This window comes from Saccostrea echinata, unplaced genomic scaffold (genome assembly GCF_033153115.1).
Source record: "Saccostrea echinata isolate AGI-Se365-2 ecotype Australia unplaced genomic scaffold, CSIRO_AGI_Sech_v1 ptg000041l, whole genome shotgun sequence".
In the NCBI taxonomy this organism is placed as follows: domain Eukaryota; kingdom Metazoa; phylum Mollusca; class Bivalvia; order Ostreida; family Ostreidae; genus Saccostrea; species Saccostrea echinata.
The window spans coordinates 2,795,212-2,812,263 of NW_026889790.1; the positions used below are offsets into that span (position 1 = coordinate 2,795,212).

The 17,052-nt window shown below is 34.8% G+C and overlaps 2 protein-coding genes across 3 annotated transcripts in view; both read left to right on the top strand.

Annotated features, from left to right (window-relative positions):
* Positions 1–7,073, top strand: part of LOC133200758 (excitatory amino acid transporter 3-like) — a 35,016-nt gene extending 27,943 nt beyond the window's left edge. For both annotated transcript variants that reach the window (XM_061336544.1, XM_061336545.1), the window contains exons 10-11: positions 6,303–6,437; positions 6,528–7,073. In XM_061336544.1, coding sequence (XP_061192528.1) covers positions 6,303–6,437; positions 6,528–6,711 — 319 coding nt within the window. In that variant the 3' untranslated portion in view covers positions 6,712–7,073. The remainder of the gene's footprint in view (positions 1–6,302; positions 6,438–6,527) is intronic.
* Positions 7,074–10,092: 3,019 nt separating this feature from the next.
* LOC133200842 (geranylgeranyl transferase type-2 subunit alpha-like) lies at positions 10,093–16,541 on the top strand. Its single transcript, XM_061336657.1, has 12 exons — positions 10,093–10,134; positions 11,553–11,663; positions 12,497–12,621; positions 12,816–13,003; positions 13,213–13,410; positions 13,774–13,857; positions 14,094–14,176; positions 14,401–14,499; positions 14,711–14,963; positions 15,198–15,332; positions 15,512–15,784; positions 15,890–16,541. The coding sequence occupies exons 1-12, from the start codon at positions 10,093–10,095 to the stop codon at positions 16,027–16,029; spliced, it is 1,731 nt and encodes a 576-aa protein (XP_061192641.1). The 3' UTR covers positions 16,030–16,541.
* Positions 16,542–17,052: the final 511 nt, after the last annotated feature.

Sequence of the window (17,052 nt, forward strand, 5' to 3'; positions counted from 1 at the left end):
CTATTTTTGCTGCTTTTAGTCTGTTAACATATGTTCTACACCCTCATCCCCCCCCTCCCCAACAACCCACTCCCCTGAAACAAGAAACAATTGGTATAAATTTGAATTTGTGAAATAACAATTCATAATACTTTAAAAGGAATTGTTGTTGTTTCAGAGAGGGGGAGGGGGGATAAAAATATTTTCCGTTGATTTCTATAGAGATGAAGTTGTACCAAAATTATAGACTTATCTTTCCCAAATAAGTTATGTTTTTTGATAAAATTCACATAAATATTCGGTATATAAATATAAAAAAATCATTGCAATATGTCAACTTTCTAAATTAACTCTGCGATAGGTGGCAGAATTTTACTATCATTCTCGCTATCATATGGTTTATTCAAGCATGCGTATTAAAGCTATTGAGACAAGCTTTCTGCATTAACAATACTAGTCCACTACCGGCAAGTGTAATCTGGTTCCCATTAAAAATTGAAAATGCTGTAATTCTGTCAAAAAATCATTGAGGCGAAACATAATGCAAACTTGATCTGTGACTCATCAAGATACACTCACGTACCAAAAATCAACTCAATATCTGCAAACGTTTGGAAAAAAAGTGTGGAAAACCCTTAAAAATTAAAAAGATTGCAATTCCCTCAAAAATCAATGAAGCAGAACGAAATTAAAAACTTGATCTGTAACTCGTCAATACACACTAACATACAAAATCAGCTTAATATTTGCAAACGTTTAATTAGAAAAAAGTGCGGAAAACCAAGTGGGACAGAGTGACAGAGGGACAGCTAGGCGGACAGTTTGACAGACAGACGGACGGACAGACTCAGAGGAAACCTATCGTCCTCTCCGGTTTCAATTTATTTTATTAGTCCCCTACCGGTGAAACCGGAGGGGACTATAGGTTTCCTCTGAGTCTGTCCGTCCGTCTGTCTGTCTGTCCCACTTGGTTTTCCGCACTTTATTTCTAAACGCTTGCTGATATTGATGAGCTGATTTTTGGCATGTGAGTGTATCTTGATGAGTTACAGATCAAGTTTGCATTTCGTTCCGCTTCAGTGCTTTTTGACGGAATTACGACCTTTTCATTTTTTCAGGATTTTCCGCATTTTTTTCTAAACGTTTACAGATATTGAGCTGATTTTTGGTATGTGACTTTTCCTTGAGGAGTTATAGAAGAAGTTTGCATTTCGTTCCGCTTCATTGATTTTTGACGGAATTATGGCATTTTCAATTTTTAACGGGAACCAGATTACACTTGCCGGTAGGGGACTAGTATTGGTAATGCAATACTCTCAGAATGCTTGTTCTTTTTGAAAGGGCAGATTACTCTATTTGCATAAATGTACCACAAAATTAGAACTCTTTAGTGTGCAGTGTATAGAGGGCTCTTAAGCACTTGAAAAAAAATCCAACTTTTTCCTCATTTTCCCCTCCTGTTTAAGTCATGTTTCATCATTGGGTTATTATACCCCCGCTCCGAAGGAGAGAGGGGGTATACTGTTTTACCCTTGTGTGTCTGTCTGGCTGTCCGTCTGTCTGTCTGTCCGTCTGTCTGTGTGTCTGTCTGTCTGTCCGTAACAAAATTTTCGTCACAGTTTTCTCAGCAACTACTCATCGCTGATGCTTGAAATTTTAGCACACTCTTTGTTTAGGCATGCCATATTGTGGGATTCATTTTTGTACGAATCTGATGTCAACTTCATGTTCATTCTTGTGTCTGTCCATAACTGAACTTGTGTACATTCACGTCAAAGCGGGGGTATTACTAGTGAGCATTGGCTCACAGAATTCTTGTTTTCTTTAATTCTTTTGGATGCCATTTAAACATTGAATTGTGAAGTGTACGAGATACATGTAGTATTACATGTACTGCAATAATTATTTTCGATAGGTCTTTCTTTGTTAACACGATAAAATGCACTATTCCATCCTAAAATGTTTTCAACTATGAAAACATTTTTACACATTCTTCTGTGCCAACCCCAAAGTTGCGGGGTATCATTATCATAGTTTACAACTGATTATACGTCAAACGTATACGACAAACGTTTATTAAAATCAATTAAAATTAATAATAGTAATTGGCTATATGTTGACTTATAGCTTTGAGTCTTCAACCTGTACACTGATGATTAATTGTGTCTCGAACTTGATTCTAATTGATTTTCATGGTCAAATTTTAAGAGTCAAGTACACACTTAAGGACATACGCAACATACCATACCTACTGATAATTTTTCAAGATATTCTTAATATAAGATTATAGTGCCATCAGATGTTCGTAGACAAAAAATCAGCATGCATTACCAGGGGTTTTGAAAAGATATCAATTGATGAAAATTCTTGTGTAATTCAAAGAAAAATATACAAAAATTACTGTACATATATTCTGGATGTTTTGTTTATCCAAACTTGTTTTAGAAGAAGTGTACAATAGCATATATAGACATTGAATTATAGCACCCAGTTCCTTTAAGTATTGGAACTCTTCAACTCCAGGGAAAAAGACAATAAAGTTCAAGCTACATTGCCTATGTCCTTAAAGATCAAAATTTGTGAGTGAAATAAAATTGTTTAAATATTGTTGTTTTTATGGTAGGATGGTCCAAATACAGTATACAATACGTACCTTTTAAACCCGGTGAAGTTTATTGTGTGTAAATCTTGATTATAAGGCATAGGTTCAGTCATAGATGTAGTGTGTGTCATACGCAGGTACAGTTGTGGATGTTGTTTATAAGGCACAGGTAAAGTCATGGATGTAGAATAAAGTGTGTGTACTGGACAGGTACAGTCGTGGAGGTTGTTTATAAGGCACAGGTACAGTCATGGATGTAGAATAAAGTGTGTGTACTGGACAGGTACAGTCGTGGATGTTGTTTATAAGGCACAGGTACAGTCAGGGATGTAGAATAAAGTATGTATATATGCACAGATACAGTTGTGGATGTTGTTTATAAGGCACAGGTACAGTCAGGGATGTAGAATAAAGTGTGTGTACTGGACAGGTACAGTCAAGGATGTTGTTTATAAGGCACAGGTACAGTCAGGGATGTAGAATAAAGTATGTATATATGCACAAGTACAGTCGTGGATGTTGTTTATAAGGCACAGGTACAGTCATGGATGTAGAGTAAGATGTGTATACTGCACAGGTACAGTCGTGGATGTTGTTTATAAGGCACAGGTACAGTCATGGATGTAGAGTAAAATGTGTATACTGCACAGGTACAGTCAAGGATGTTGTTTATATGGCACAAGTACAGTCATGGATATAGAATAAAGTGTATGTACTGGACAGGTACAGTCGTGGATGTTGTTTATAAGGCACAGGTACAGTCATGGATTTAGAATAAAGTATGTATATATGCACAGGTACAGTCGTGGATGTTGTTTATAAGGCACAGGTACAGTCTTGGATATAGAGTAAGATGTGTATACTGCACAGGTACAGTCAGGGATGTTGTTATAAGGCACAAGTACAGACATGGATGTAGAATAAAGTGTGTGTACTGGACAGGTACAGTCAGGGATGTTGTTTATGAGGCACAGGTACAGTCATGGATGTAGAATAAAATATGTATATATGCACAGGTACAGTCAGGGATGTTGTTTATAAGGCACAGGTACAGTCATGGATGTAGAATAAAGTGTGTGTACTGGACAGGTACAGTCGTGGATGTTGTCAATCAGGCACCGGTACAGTCATGGTGTAAAATTCTAGAGTTGTCAGGACAGGTACAGTTGTGGATGTTGTTTATAAGGCACAGGTACAGTCATGGATGTAGAGTAAGATGTGTATACTGCACAGGTACAGTCAAGGATGTTGTTTATAAGGCACAGGTACAGTCATGGATGTAGAATAAAGTGTGTGTACTGGACAGGTACAGTCGTGGATGTTGTTTATAAGGCACAGGTACAGTCATGGATGTAGAGTTAGATGTGTGTACTGGACAGATACAGTCGTGAATGTTGTTTATAAGGCACAGGTACAGTCATGGATGTAGAATAAAGTATGTATATGTGCACAGGTACAGTCGTGGATGTTGTTTATAAGGCACAGGTACAGTCACGGATGTAGAATAAAGTGTGTGTACTGGACAGGTACAGTCGTGGATGTTGTCAATCAGGCACCGGTACAATCATGGTGTAAAATTTCTAGAGTTGTCAGGACAGGTACAGTTGTGGATGTTGCATCCCAAGAAATGCCTTACGATTTTCTTTGAGCTGAACTCAATATAGGTGCTATTAACGCTATTCACCGATATTCCCTATAGATTGACTCCAGACAAATTATTGCAGAATCTTAAAGAGGTGGATCTAATAAAAATATTTACTTATAAAATATTTTCTTCGGATGTTATAGATAATTATATCATTAATTCCCTTTAATATGATCAATTATTTTAATGCCCTGCATATTTCAGGTATCACACCACAGTTATCGACCAGTCAAGATGTTTTAAATTGTTCCATGCATATATAATTAATTTTTATTTTCTTTTGAGAATTTGTTTTTTTTTTTTTTTTTTTTTTTGGGGGGGGGGGGGGGGGGTTCTTCCAGCCTATTTTTACAACTTTGACACCTGTGCCTAGTAAATTTTATGTACTTTGTAAATAAATAAAGGGGTTTTTTTTTTGTCAGGAACTACTCTTTTTCAGGGCATAGGAGGCTACGTCCTGGGGTGCTCTTGATATGTTTATATATAACACATTGAAAACGCGTGGAGCAGCCCATTCCACCCGTATACATGTATATCGTAAGACATATATTTATGGGAAAAACCTGTGTTTTTCATTGACACCACTTGCGTGATCAATGAAATGGGTGAAATTAATAATATTGTGAAGTACTTATACTTTCTAACATAAAATTAAGGATTACAAATTAATTCCAATATTTATTTTAATTTCTTTTTTATTTTACTTTGTTTATTGTTTACTCGTATATTTTCAATAATTATACTAGCATGTTTCATTAAATTCACCATTGTTATTGAGCACGTAGGAAATTGAAATCATGCCCCCAGTCCCCCCCCCCCCCTAAAAAAATAAAGATCTGGCTCATATTGTTCTCCGAACATAAAGTTTTAAAGCTTTAATTTTAAATCTGTAAAAGTTTTGGACCCTTCCCTAAGCACTGCTGACATCGTTTGTCTCGGTATCACTGTCATGGGTAATACATGTATAAAGATAAGCGTTAATTGCGCTTTGATTGAATTCAGTCTAAATCTAAATCGGAGAAAATCCACAGAATTTCGTGTCGTGGATGCTATTAATCAAGCGCGGGTTGAGTCAGTGGTAGTGTGTATGTACGGCACAGGTACAGTCGCAGATGTTGTATATTAGGCACAGGTATACAAAATGTACGCTGTAGTAAATGTTACTTTTTAGAGATTATAGCGATCCATACAATGGATTTAGGCATAGTCAAGTTTACATAATTATATTTTCCTCGATATATGCACTAAGCCAGTTATCGTTACCTTTTGGCGATTATAGCCTTCCATAAAGTAGATTTATTTGAAATCAGAAATTTTCTTTCCTCCATAATAACACATTTCGTATTTTTCATTAAAAAAAACAATCCATACTTAATTAACAACATATAGTTTAATACGTTGAACAATCCGGAAAATCTTGCTCTGACATTCCGTTTTTTGATATTAGTGAGCAGGTACAGTCATGGATGTCCGGTACCAGCATTGCCGAGTACAGTTGCGGATGTTAGCTGACAGACCCCACTCTTCAGAGGTCTGCGAGAAAAATAAGGGTAAACGTTGAGACTATGCAGCTCAGACGTGGAACTTATAACATGTAGTTTTCTATTCTCTATGTAAAACCGATCAAAAACTGTATTAAATACTCGTTTACATTGTAAATAAAATGATTATTATTTTACTTGCGTATTTTGTACATTTTTATGCATGAAAAACATGCTATATTGCTTAGTGGAGTAAGTCTTTTTATGTAGATATTACTGCGCTGTGTGATTAGGTCACGTAATGACCTATGACCTTCGAAAAACTTCATACAGGTATGAAGATATTTGCTCTCTGCATGTTTATATAATAGAGAGATACCACAAATGTATATAAGTATGTCACTGTGTGAACTTTCCATTAGTATAAATGCATGAATATGAAATGTACAATACACTTTAACATCAGATGCACGAAACCTTTAATTTGGTGTATCTGTAGACTCTTATTGTATTTAGTTTTTATATTTTTCATAAATAAAAAATACGTATATAACCATTATTATGTAAAATAGAGAGATAAAAATTTGTGTTGCAGTCTGACAGCAACAGCTGCTGCCATTGGTGCTGCGGGCGTCCCACAAGCTGGTCTGGTTACCATGACGATTGTCTTGACGGCGGTCGGTCTTCCAATTAATGAGATCACACTCATTTTGTCCATTGACTGGTTTTTGTAAGTTTTTTTTGGTTGCGTTTACATTTGAAAGATTGGATCCCATGTAATGGATTTCCATAACTTTCATAACATTTTCCTCATTCTCAGGGACCGGTTCAGGACGGCAGTAAATGTGTTGGGGGATTCTTACGGGGCAGGGATCGTGGAGCACCTGTCTCGGAATGACATCTTAAAGCCCCTGGAGTACCAAGTGGAACTTTCCAATAAACAGGAGAAAAATGGGATCCACCCCCCTCAGCTCACTGATGATAATTGTGATACTAAAATGTGATTGATCAGAATCTGTGAAATCCAGAGTTGTAGAACCAGAGTAAATTGTTTGTGGGATTTTTCCCCAAACTAGGAACTTTGCTCTTAGATCAAATTCCCAGTGTCTGCTCAGTTCCTTTGCTCTCCATTATTCATAGCTCCGGAAAAGCAGGACTCATACGAGAACTTTCCATATCAGATATTGTTTTCAATATTTTGATGAAGTTTATCAACATCTTATCGACACTTTTAATGAGCAGAATATTTTAGATTTGTTACTTTTCATTGTTTTTATTTAGCTACTAATTATCAGTTGTGATCTTGTTTTGCTTATTCTTTTTTTATTTATATACATTTTTTTAAATCAATAAATAATATTAAACAAAGTGATACTTCCTGGCAGTTTTTATTTCGAGTGTTCATTTGGTAAGTTATTCATAGAATGAACCTATCCTTTCTTATTACTTCTAGCAGTATTACCAAATTGCTTACTTCTATTCGACTTAGGTCAGTAAGAATCGATGGGAAAAGGGGGGAGGGGCATCCCCCTCCGCCATGATAATGTCTATATATATTATGTTATGGACAACAGAAGTTATAGTCAATTGAAGTCATAAATTTCTTGACTAGCTGATGTCTTGAATCATTCTCAATGATCAATGTATCACATTTTGCTTAGCACTTAGAAAAAGAAAATTGAACAAATTTGCATAATGAAATGAAAAATATATTGAAATTGAACCTAAATTGATCTCACAACGAGTTTGAATTGATTTTTCAATGAAATGATGCAAGTAAAAGTGCGAGCGAGGCGAGAAAATGTTTATTAAATACCTGTTGTTATATTTCAGGACACTTTTCTCTAATATATTTGTTTTAAATTCCATTAAAGTAGAATATACCGGTACTTCGAACCCAGGAGCCGTGTTGTTATTATTTCAACCATTTACTACTTACATGCAAGGCTGTGACACATAGGTTATTCGCACCTTTAAAAATGAGAAAAATGGGTTTTCGAAATTCATAATCCTTCTGATTTTAAATGTTTTACAAAATTGAGAATAAGCCCTCATTCTTTAACTATTGAAACTGTCGTTATAAAGAATAGGAAATATATCTGTAAGTCTGACAGTATAGAAGAGGAACTCCACTTTTTTTATGCCTTATAACTTATAAGGCATAAAAAAAGTGGAGTTCATCTGCTTATAAGTTATAAGCATAAGTTAATCTCAGCGAGATTCGTAGAGACTAAAAATTTTGGTCTGGTTTCGCGTAGAGACACCAGTTCAAAGTTTTAGTCTCTACGAATCTCGCTGAGATTAAGACTAAAAATTTTGGTCTGGCCTGGTGTCGCGAAGAGACACCAGACCAAAATTTTTAGTCTCTACGAATCTCGCAGAGATTAAAGCGTAAGTATGTCATGATTGAACAGTTTAAGCGGGAATGGAGTACATGTACATTTGAATGTAAAAACCTTAACTCTATCTAATAATAGGGACAAGTTATTATTCTCGTAAAAAATGAATGCAGTATTATTGAAAGATTTGCTCATTTATAGTTGCTCACAGTTTTTCAGTTAAATTTAGTTTATTCACTCAAAACCATATAAATGGTACACGAAGTAAAACAACAACAACAACAACAACAACAAACAAAGAAAAAGCAACTAAAACAACAACAACAAAAACGGATGTACATAAAATACAATGTGTCAAGTAAGAGGTGATTCAGTCTAGTCTGAGGGAGAACAGACTAAACAAGTAATTTTAGTAATAAATGGACTTTTTTTTAATCTCAACATCTTCTGAGCACATAATTTCACAAAACTTCGTAGTGTTTGGCGTACCACAGAATTTCTGGGTCAAGAATGCTTTCCGCAAATATCCTAAAACAGTACATTCTAATACCCCATTCATACGACGAAAATTTGCTTATATTATGTGTGCAGATTTACACATGAGTTAATTTACACACATAAGTAAAAGTTAATTTGCTATGCGTTCAGACGAGATTTATGTACTATAAGTAAACCCTTATATTTTTATTTAAGAAAAGGAGATAGACAGATTCAGAATTGTGAATTTTGCACAGAGAAGGGGTATTTCTTTACTATTTGGGTATGGGACTAACTTTTGGATGTTCCAGAAGGAAACTAGTAGAAAAGTCAGATCCACTGATTTGAAGACCGAACCGTTCTTAACAACTTAAAGGACGAAGATTGGTATGAGAATTTTCGAAAAAAGAAGGAGAATTTAATTCTTTAAAATTGTGAAAAGTTGGAAAAAGCTTTGGTCTCGGCCCAAAGATCGTAGAAGAGTCGTTGGATGTAAAGAAAAAGGTGGCTGTTACCATCTACTGGTTAGCGTCTTCAGTGGAATATTATAGGACGATTGGAAATATTTTTGATGTTGCGAAATCTACCGTTTGATTGCGAACATCAAGTTTGCGAGGCCATTATGGATCATCTGCTTGAAGAATATGTGTATTTTCCAGAAAGAGAATGAAAATGGTGAAGATAACAAACTATGATATAAAGATCTTTAAACAATACAGAGGTAACAAACACGGACCACTGGTAATTCAAGAGGTGGGATCAGGTGCTTAGGAGGAGTAAGTATCCCCTGTGAGACCAATGTTATGATCAGGTAGACGGAACATTCCATAGTTAAATTTGTATAAAACAAAGTCCTAATAATTGGTGAACAAGTCAGCCAAAATACCATCCAGAGATAGGTTATATTTGCTAACAATATCATAATAGTCACCATATAGAGTTATTTTCCGTCGGGCTCCATATTGGACGTCAACAAGCCCAGATTCCTTCATTATTCAACATTTTAAACTTGTCATGCTGGACAATGAGGCAAAGAAAACAGTTTTTCTTATGAGTATATATTAACAAAAAGTTCCCTTAATTCATAAGTTAAGTAATTCAAATTTTTTTGCCCTTATATTTCTGCCATACAAGTTTAAAATTGGTTGGTCAAAGAGGAAAATTTACTAGTTTGACCCCAAAGATGGTGGCCAAGGGAACTAACTCAAAGGGAAAATACTTAATACGAAAACTATCTATTTACGAAATGCTGACTTTAATCGAGGTTGTTGACATCCCTGTAACGTCAACTTATCTGTCATTAGCTTGCCTCTGTATAAAAACTGAAAAAGGACGAAGAAAGTCATCAAGGGCTAAACTGTGGTGGGGTGATTGATACACGCATATCCATATCATTACTCCTAAGCATTCACATGGAGACTACTTGAACAGGAAGGGGTTCTACCCATTGAATCTGCAGGGTGTTTGCGACCACAGCTATACCTTTAGAGACATACAAATGGATTGGCCAGGAAAGGTTCATGATGCCCGCTTTTTTTGCAAATTCAAACTTTTATTTCAGAGGTGATAATGGCTCCTTGTTTCCAGAGTGGAGAAAGCAATTTGGAGAAAGTACTGTGCTAGACAGTAGTACTTCTTGGCGACCCAGCGTATTCTTCGAGTACTTGGCTTTTGAAGCCATACACCAATTAACAGATCTACCCTTACAAAAACTAAATTCACTTTCAACTATAGTTTAAGTAGAGCAAGAATGACCTTTGAAAATCCGCTTTTTTAGAGCTTGGCTTTCTAGCCGCCATATTTTACACGCCAATGCATACACAACAGTAACAATGCTTAAAATGGAGATTGATGTAATACACAAAACAGAAAACTAACATAAGTAAATTTGCTGCATGTTCATACGACAAAATTTACACACTGGAGCAAATAATTTGCGACAATATGTATGCAAAAGTTAATTTGCACCTTGACCTGACCAGGTGCAAATTTACTCAACTGTGCAGAATTTGCATATGAGCAAGTCAGTTCATAAGACAAAAATTGCACATGTAAGTAAATTTACATATGTGTAAAATATACTGAAGTATGCAAATCGTGTCGTATGAATGAGGTATAAGATACAGTTGTGCTCTTCTCCTGTCTGTTTGCTTACACATACATATGTAAATTACAAAGTCGTTATTTTCTTTGAACAATTCCATATTCCTGTTTCGATTGGGATATGGTGATTTATTGTTCTAAATTTTACGAAACTTTTCTTTAATTTACATGGTTACAATGATAAATATTTTTCACATTCAAAATTAGTTTTAAAATGTTTTATATGTCTCTGATTATTTTTAAAATTATTCAATGAAATGTGTTGTATTAATTTATGGCAATTATTAAACATTATTTCATTTCAACTATATCATTTGGAGATCTCTCTAATTTATATAGTAATTTATGTTTTTTTGTACCTTGTATCTTTATACGCCCACTGGATCCCAGAATTGGAAATAAATTACTATTAACTTCAAACTAATCTCAGATACGAAACATGCAAGATTAAACTATCATGGAAATTGCACTCTCTAACATGGAGAGATAATAAAAGACCAATTTCCGTTTTATTATCAGAGTCATTCGAGATCGGAGATGGTAAGATTTAAATTATTGCGTTTTACAAATAGACTTACGGTTATTTGGTAACCATTGCTTCATGTAAATTTTTATATAGACAGAAAAATATATTCTACTTCATACTTGCGTAAAGTCAATTATATTGCTAACTGCATAGAGCAAATTCGAACTTGATATCATGTTAGTCTTGACAGCTGCAGTTGCGACAAAAACATTTTGATTTTTATATATCGATATATATATATATATATATATATATATATATATATATATATATATATATATATATAAGCTACATGTATACTCTTCTATATAAAACTAAAGCCAGAGATAAGTGTGGTTGTTATAAAATATTTGGTGTAAGTAAAGCTAACTTTATTGTTATCCGTGCTACTGACTTTCAGCATGGTAGGTTAAAAGTTAAAACAACAGCCCAACAGGAGGAGGCAAAGCGGAAGGAACGAGAGCAGAAACTTAAACTTTACAATGCAGCTACGTCAGCAGCGTTTAAAAAAGTAAGTAGGTCACAATAATATAATATGTTGATGGTGCGAGCGTTATGGTGAGCAGAGATATCTATATATTCAGTTTTATTTCAGTTAGATCTGCCTCTTTAAACCACATTTGACATTTGGAAGGTCTAGACTCTGATGACACATATGTCATATTTTAGTTGCATTACCATAATATGGAGTCTGAAAAGGGAAAATTTTAACAAAGAATTTTTAATCTACTAGGAATTTATATGCAATATCCATTAAATCAGGTCATCTTTGAAATATAAATGTTAACTTTGTTTGCCTTCTCCCAACTCTTGGTTAAAAAAGAAACTTGGGTCGGTAGGTAGGTTGTTGAAGGGATGAGAAAATTCAGGAATAAAAAGAAAAAAATATTGTTTCCTGGACGTTAGAAAAAGTTTTGAATAGGGTCATTTTTAGCCAGTCAGTCGGGAGAGGGCTAACAAATAATTTTTTAAAGATGGCCTCAAGGTGAGTTTATCAGTTGGTGAACTTAATTTGTTGTTACCACGAGAACATAGTTTGCAGCAAGGTGCAATTCACAAAGGATTGTGTGTCCAGAGGTTACTGTGGAAAAAAATTGATTTAGATCAATATGCAAAGTGTATTATATTTTCTCTTCACCTAGGCATTGTCATAAGAGCCTGCAGCACTCGCTAGTACAGGAACAGCAAAAAAATGTTTGAAATTTTTCCACAGAAAATTTAGTTTAACTAGAGCCTTGAAACGTTTTTTAAGAATGATATCTGCCTTTAGCAAAGGGTTATGATATGAAATTATAAGATGATCAGATGATGCACAGTTAACTAATTCAAGTATTTTCTTCACAGAGATTAAATGGAGAATTTGATGAAGAAGGATTGAAGATTACAGGCGAGATACTATCTGTTAATCCAGATTTCTATTCTCTTTGGAACTACCGCAAGGAAATATTTCTGTTCATGAAGGAAAACAAGTAGGTAGACCTCTTCTCTAAATTGCATTTTTAATTTTGATATGAATTGAAAAAAAAAATAATAAATGCACATTAATTTAAACTATTATATTTTCTTTGAATCATGACATTAAATTCAGTTGAATCTGTATGAATTTTGGTGTCATATTCTGTATATTGCATGCAAATGATACTACGAGTTTGTTATATTTCAGAGAGACAGACTTTGTACAGAAGCTGATGCAGGATGAGCTGGGATTTCTTGAATCCTGTCTGAAGGTTAATCCTAAGTCATATGGAGCCTGGCATCATCGCTGCTTCATCATGGAAAACATGCCAAACCCAGACTGGGAGCGTGAACTCCAGCTCTGTAACACATTCTTGGAGTATGATGAGCGAAACTGTGAGCCCAATAGTCAATCAGTCATATATAGCAAAGATTCTTAAAATAAGAAGAAAGAAAAATTGCTGATATCAAAATATTGGTCTTAATATGAATATTTGGAAAGCAGTTATGAAAAATTGCATAACAATGAATATATAGCATTAAATACTACCTGTTCTGCTATGTGTTTGAATAGGAAACCTAAATCTGATAACTTTCTCTTATAGTTCATTGTTGGGATTATCGTCGCACAGTTGTTCTGGCCTCAGATGTTGATTTAGAACAGGAGCTTGCGTACACCACAGAGAAAATTCAGACTAACTTCTCCAACTACTCATCTTGGCATTACCGCAGTAAACTTCTCCCTGTCATCTTCCCAGATCCCACCCACCCTGTCAGGGTACAGGAGGATATTTTACTGCAAGGTCAGGCCCACAAAATCAACTCATATCAAAAGTTTTAATAAGCATTTGAATGTCTGTAAAACATAATAGTGTCTAATCATGTCTGAGTGATTGAAGATATATGTAGGATCTCCTCATGGTATCATCTTCGCTAGCCAAGTGTCCAATTCGTTTACCCTCATTTCCGGAGATGAGGGTAAAACGAATCTGACACTTGGCTAGCAAAGATGCCATGGTATGTAATTGGATATAATTTTTATCCAGCAAGTTGTGTTTTTTTCTATCCCCAAGCCTTTATGTCACCAATATTATGCAGCATAAAATTCTGCAGTGTGTAATGAAATGAAGAAAAAAGAAAGTTTCTATGTTTTTTTTCCTGTACAGAACATGAGACAGTTCAGAATGCCATATTTACTGATCCAGATGATCAAAGTGCTTGGTTTTATCACCGCTGGCTTCTGGGTCGAGGTATGCTTCTAGTCTGTCGTTGAGAATGGATTGTTCAGATTTACCGGTAATATGTGAATTAATCAAAGAGAAATTTTGGAAAAAAATTATAATAAAGCAAAAAAATATATAATTATGTATATATTTATATTAGGAATAAAGAAACTTTGCTGCAGTTTTATATTATGAAAACTCTTGTTCATGTATGTAAGGAATGTTTGACATTATCTATTCCTTGATCATGTTAATATTTTTAGGCAGGAAAAAATTGCAGATCAGCTGTGTCCATGCCTCTTGTCACACAAACCAGATAATAGTGCTTTTGACCAATCACATTAAGGTATAAATCTCAAGGCCTTGTTCTTGCAGAAGAGATATGAAAGATACATGTTCTTGTAGATTAAAAAAAATATTCTTGCCATACTTTTTATCAAATAGTGGTATCACTCAAAGAAGCCAATTAGCAAAAAAGATTTTTTTTATATCAGATTTCACATTTTATCCAGTGTATGCTGTTTATGTTTGATTAGTTTGTGAAATTAAGGACTACAAATATATTGACAGGTAAATCATGGACACAAATTGTCTGTAAATATCAATAGCACCTCCATAGCAGGGGAATGGAAAAACGTGAAAGGGTCAACTAATTACAGTAATATATGGGTAAGTTTGGAGAAAGGTTTAAAAAAGTGGGTTACCTTTAAATGTTAATTATAGTAATGTCTGCAGAATTATTGACATAACTTTTGAAATTTCATTCACCTAAAATAATATATTGTGAGATTCATATTTCAAGAAGTTTAAACAGAAAAAAAAATAGGTTAACCATTTGGAGTTTGTTCCCTTCATTGGTTGATCTTATTGATAATGGTAGATAATGGCAGTGAAGGATGGCTTACAAAGTGAAGAGGACTTGTCTATTGGGGTGACATTACTTACAGAGTCCGACTGCACACAGTTTTCACAAGGCCTTCAGCTTAATCAGGGTCAAGAGGAAGCTTGGACAATGGCTGGCTACAAGGCAGGGACAAGATTTAGTATTGAGCTCAGTGCTGCAGCCACCTCTACTCTGGAGACAGAACTGGAGGGGATCAAAGAGCTACACTCAGTGGAGCCAGAAAACAAATGTATGGACATCACTCTTAACACCATCTTTTATTTCATCTGGTTTTTAAAAAGTATGCATGTGTATTCTCAATTTTGTGAATGTTTCCCAAAATCAGTGGACTAGTACAACTGCCTAGCATGAGTAATGAAGGAATAAAATAACTAGTACAAATGATGGAGAAATAAAGCAGAACTCTTAGATTTTATTTTATTTATTTTGTTGTTTTGTTTTGTTTTGTTTTTTTTTGACACAGGGGTGCTTTTGACCTTGGTGTACTTGATGAAGGCCATTGATCCTGTGCATGAGAGGTATGAAGAAGGCATCAACGAGGCTATAAATAAACTCAGTGCTGTGGATACCAAGAGGAGGGCATTTTATTGGGATTTAAGTAAGCTTTTTACATTCAGTTAAAAGTGTCTTCTTTAATAAAAAGCTCTATTAATCAACTTATTTTTAAATTTAACATCTGTATCTTTAATATAGGAATCCATTTTTAATTGATGTGGATTTTTAGAGGTTGTGTCACCAATGGTTATTTACTTCTGCTGGTGTAACCTTATTTTACAGAGAGCAAGTTTATGATTGAGAAGATCCTGGATATTCAGGATGTAAACACACGTGAGATGACCTTGACTGGCCTTGACCTGACTGTCCTGTGTCACACAGAGTGGATGGTGCTGATCCAAGAACTTGATGTTTCACAGAACCACCTAACTATCCTCAAACCCCTGAGTAATCTCCCCTGTCTAAAGATACTCATTGCCAATAATAATAAAATAGAAACTGTAGAGGGTCTGCAGCATTGTAAACAACTTAAAAAACTCCATCTACAGCAAAATGGTAAGTAAAAACAATGTGTTTGATAGACATGATTTGAATCTGGATTAAATATTAGTTACATGTAATTCATTGGTCTCTATCAACATTTTTCTACCTTTATTTCAGCCTTACAAACAGTACAGGTTTTTACCCCCTTGGCTAGCCTCCTGTTGGAGGAAGTCAATGTTGCTGGGAATCCTTTGTGCAATATTGAGAACTATACAGACTCACTAAGAGCAGTGCTTCCCTCCCTGTCCCCCAGCTGAAGACAGTTACCCCAGGGCGTGTACCCTACACCTGGTCCAAAATATGTCGGTGCTTTGTGATGTCAGACGAGGAAATTAGAAAGAGAAAGCTTACAGAAACAAAATGTGATATTTTTTAATTTAATGATCAGTATTTAATAAATTAACTTACATGATGATTTATCATACAAGAGTATTTCATACTTTTTGTTTTTTACTGTGTCTGATGAAATATTTTGATTATGTTAAAGAAAATGTTTCAGGAGAATGTTTTAAAAAGTGGAGAATGGGATAAAAACACAAATGGCTTTTTTTTTTCAGATGTAAATGTACAAGAAATTTAGCTACCGGTGTAGCAAAATTGTAAATTCTATGAGGATGGTTTTTATGTTAAGTATTGTAATTGTACTGTGTAATCTTTTTATGTACATGTATATAAAGGCATGTGAAAATAAGCAAGCTAGTAAAGAATTGACAGTATTTACTGTAGTGCAATATCACAAATAGAACAAAAATAAAATTCTATTCAATCATCATGTTCTTTGATATACAAGTACAAACAATACTGCTGGTTTTGTGGAGTTTCATTCTTGACCAGTTGTCCGTATGAGGAACATAAATGTCAAGTCTCTCATCACTTCTTTATTGATTTGGTTTGAGGAATACCAGATTGCAAGTAATACGACAAAGGCTCAAGTGAGCTTTTGTGATCAAAAAGTGTACAGCATCTGTCGTCATTTGTAAATTTTTCACATTTTCAACGTCTTCTCCAGAACCTCTGAACCAATTTCAACCATACTTGTTACAAAGCATTCTCAGGTGATGGGGGGTTTATGTAAGGAGAGATAATGAAGAAATATCGGTAGTAAAATTTCAGTGGAATTACTTAAAAATTCTTCAGGAACTACTGGGTCAGGAAAGAGGAAACTTGAAGCTTCCTGAGGTAGTGTAGATTCAGATTTGTTCAAATCGGGTTGTAGCACCACCCCTCAAGCCCTGGGGGGGGGGGGGGGGGATGAAATTCATAAATTTTGTTTCCCATTA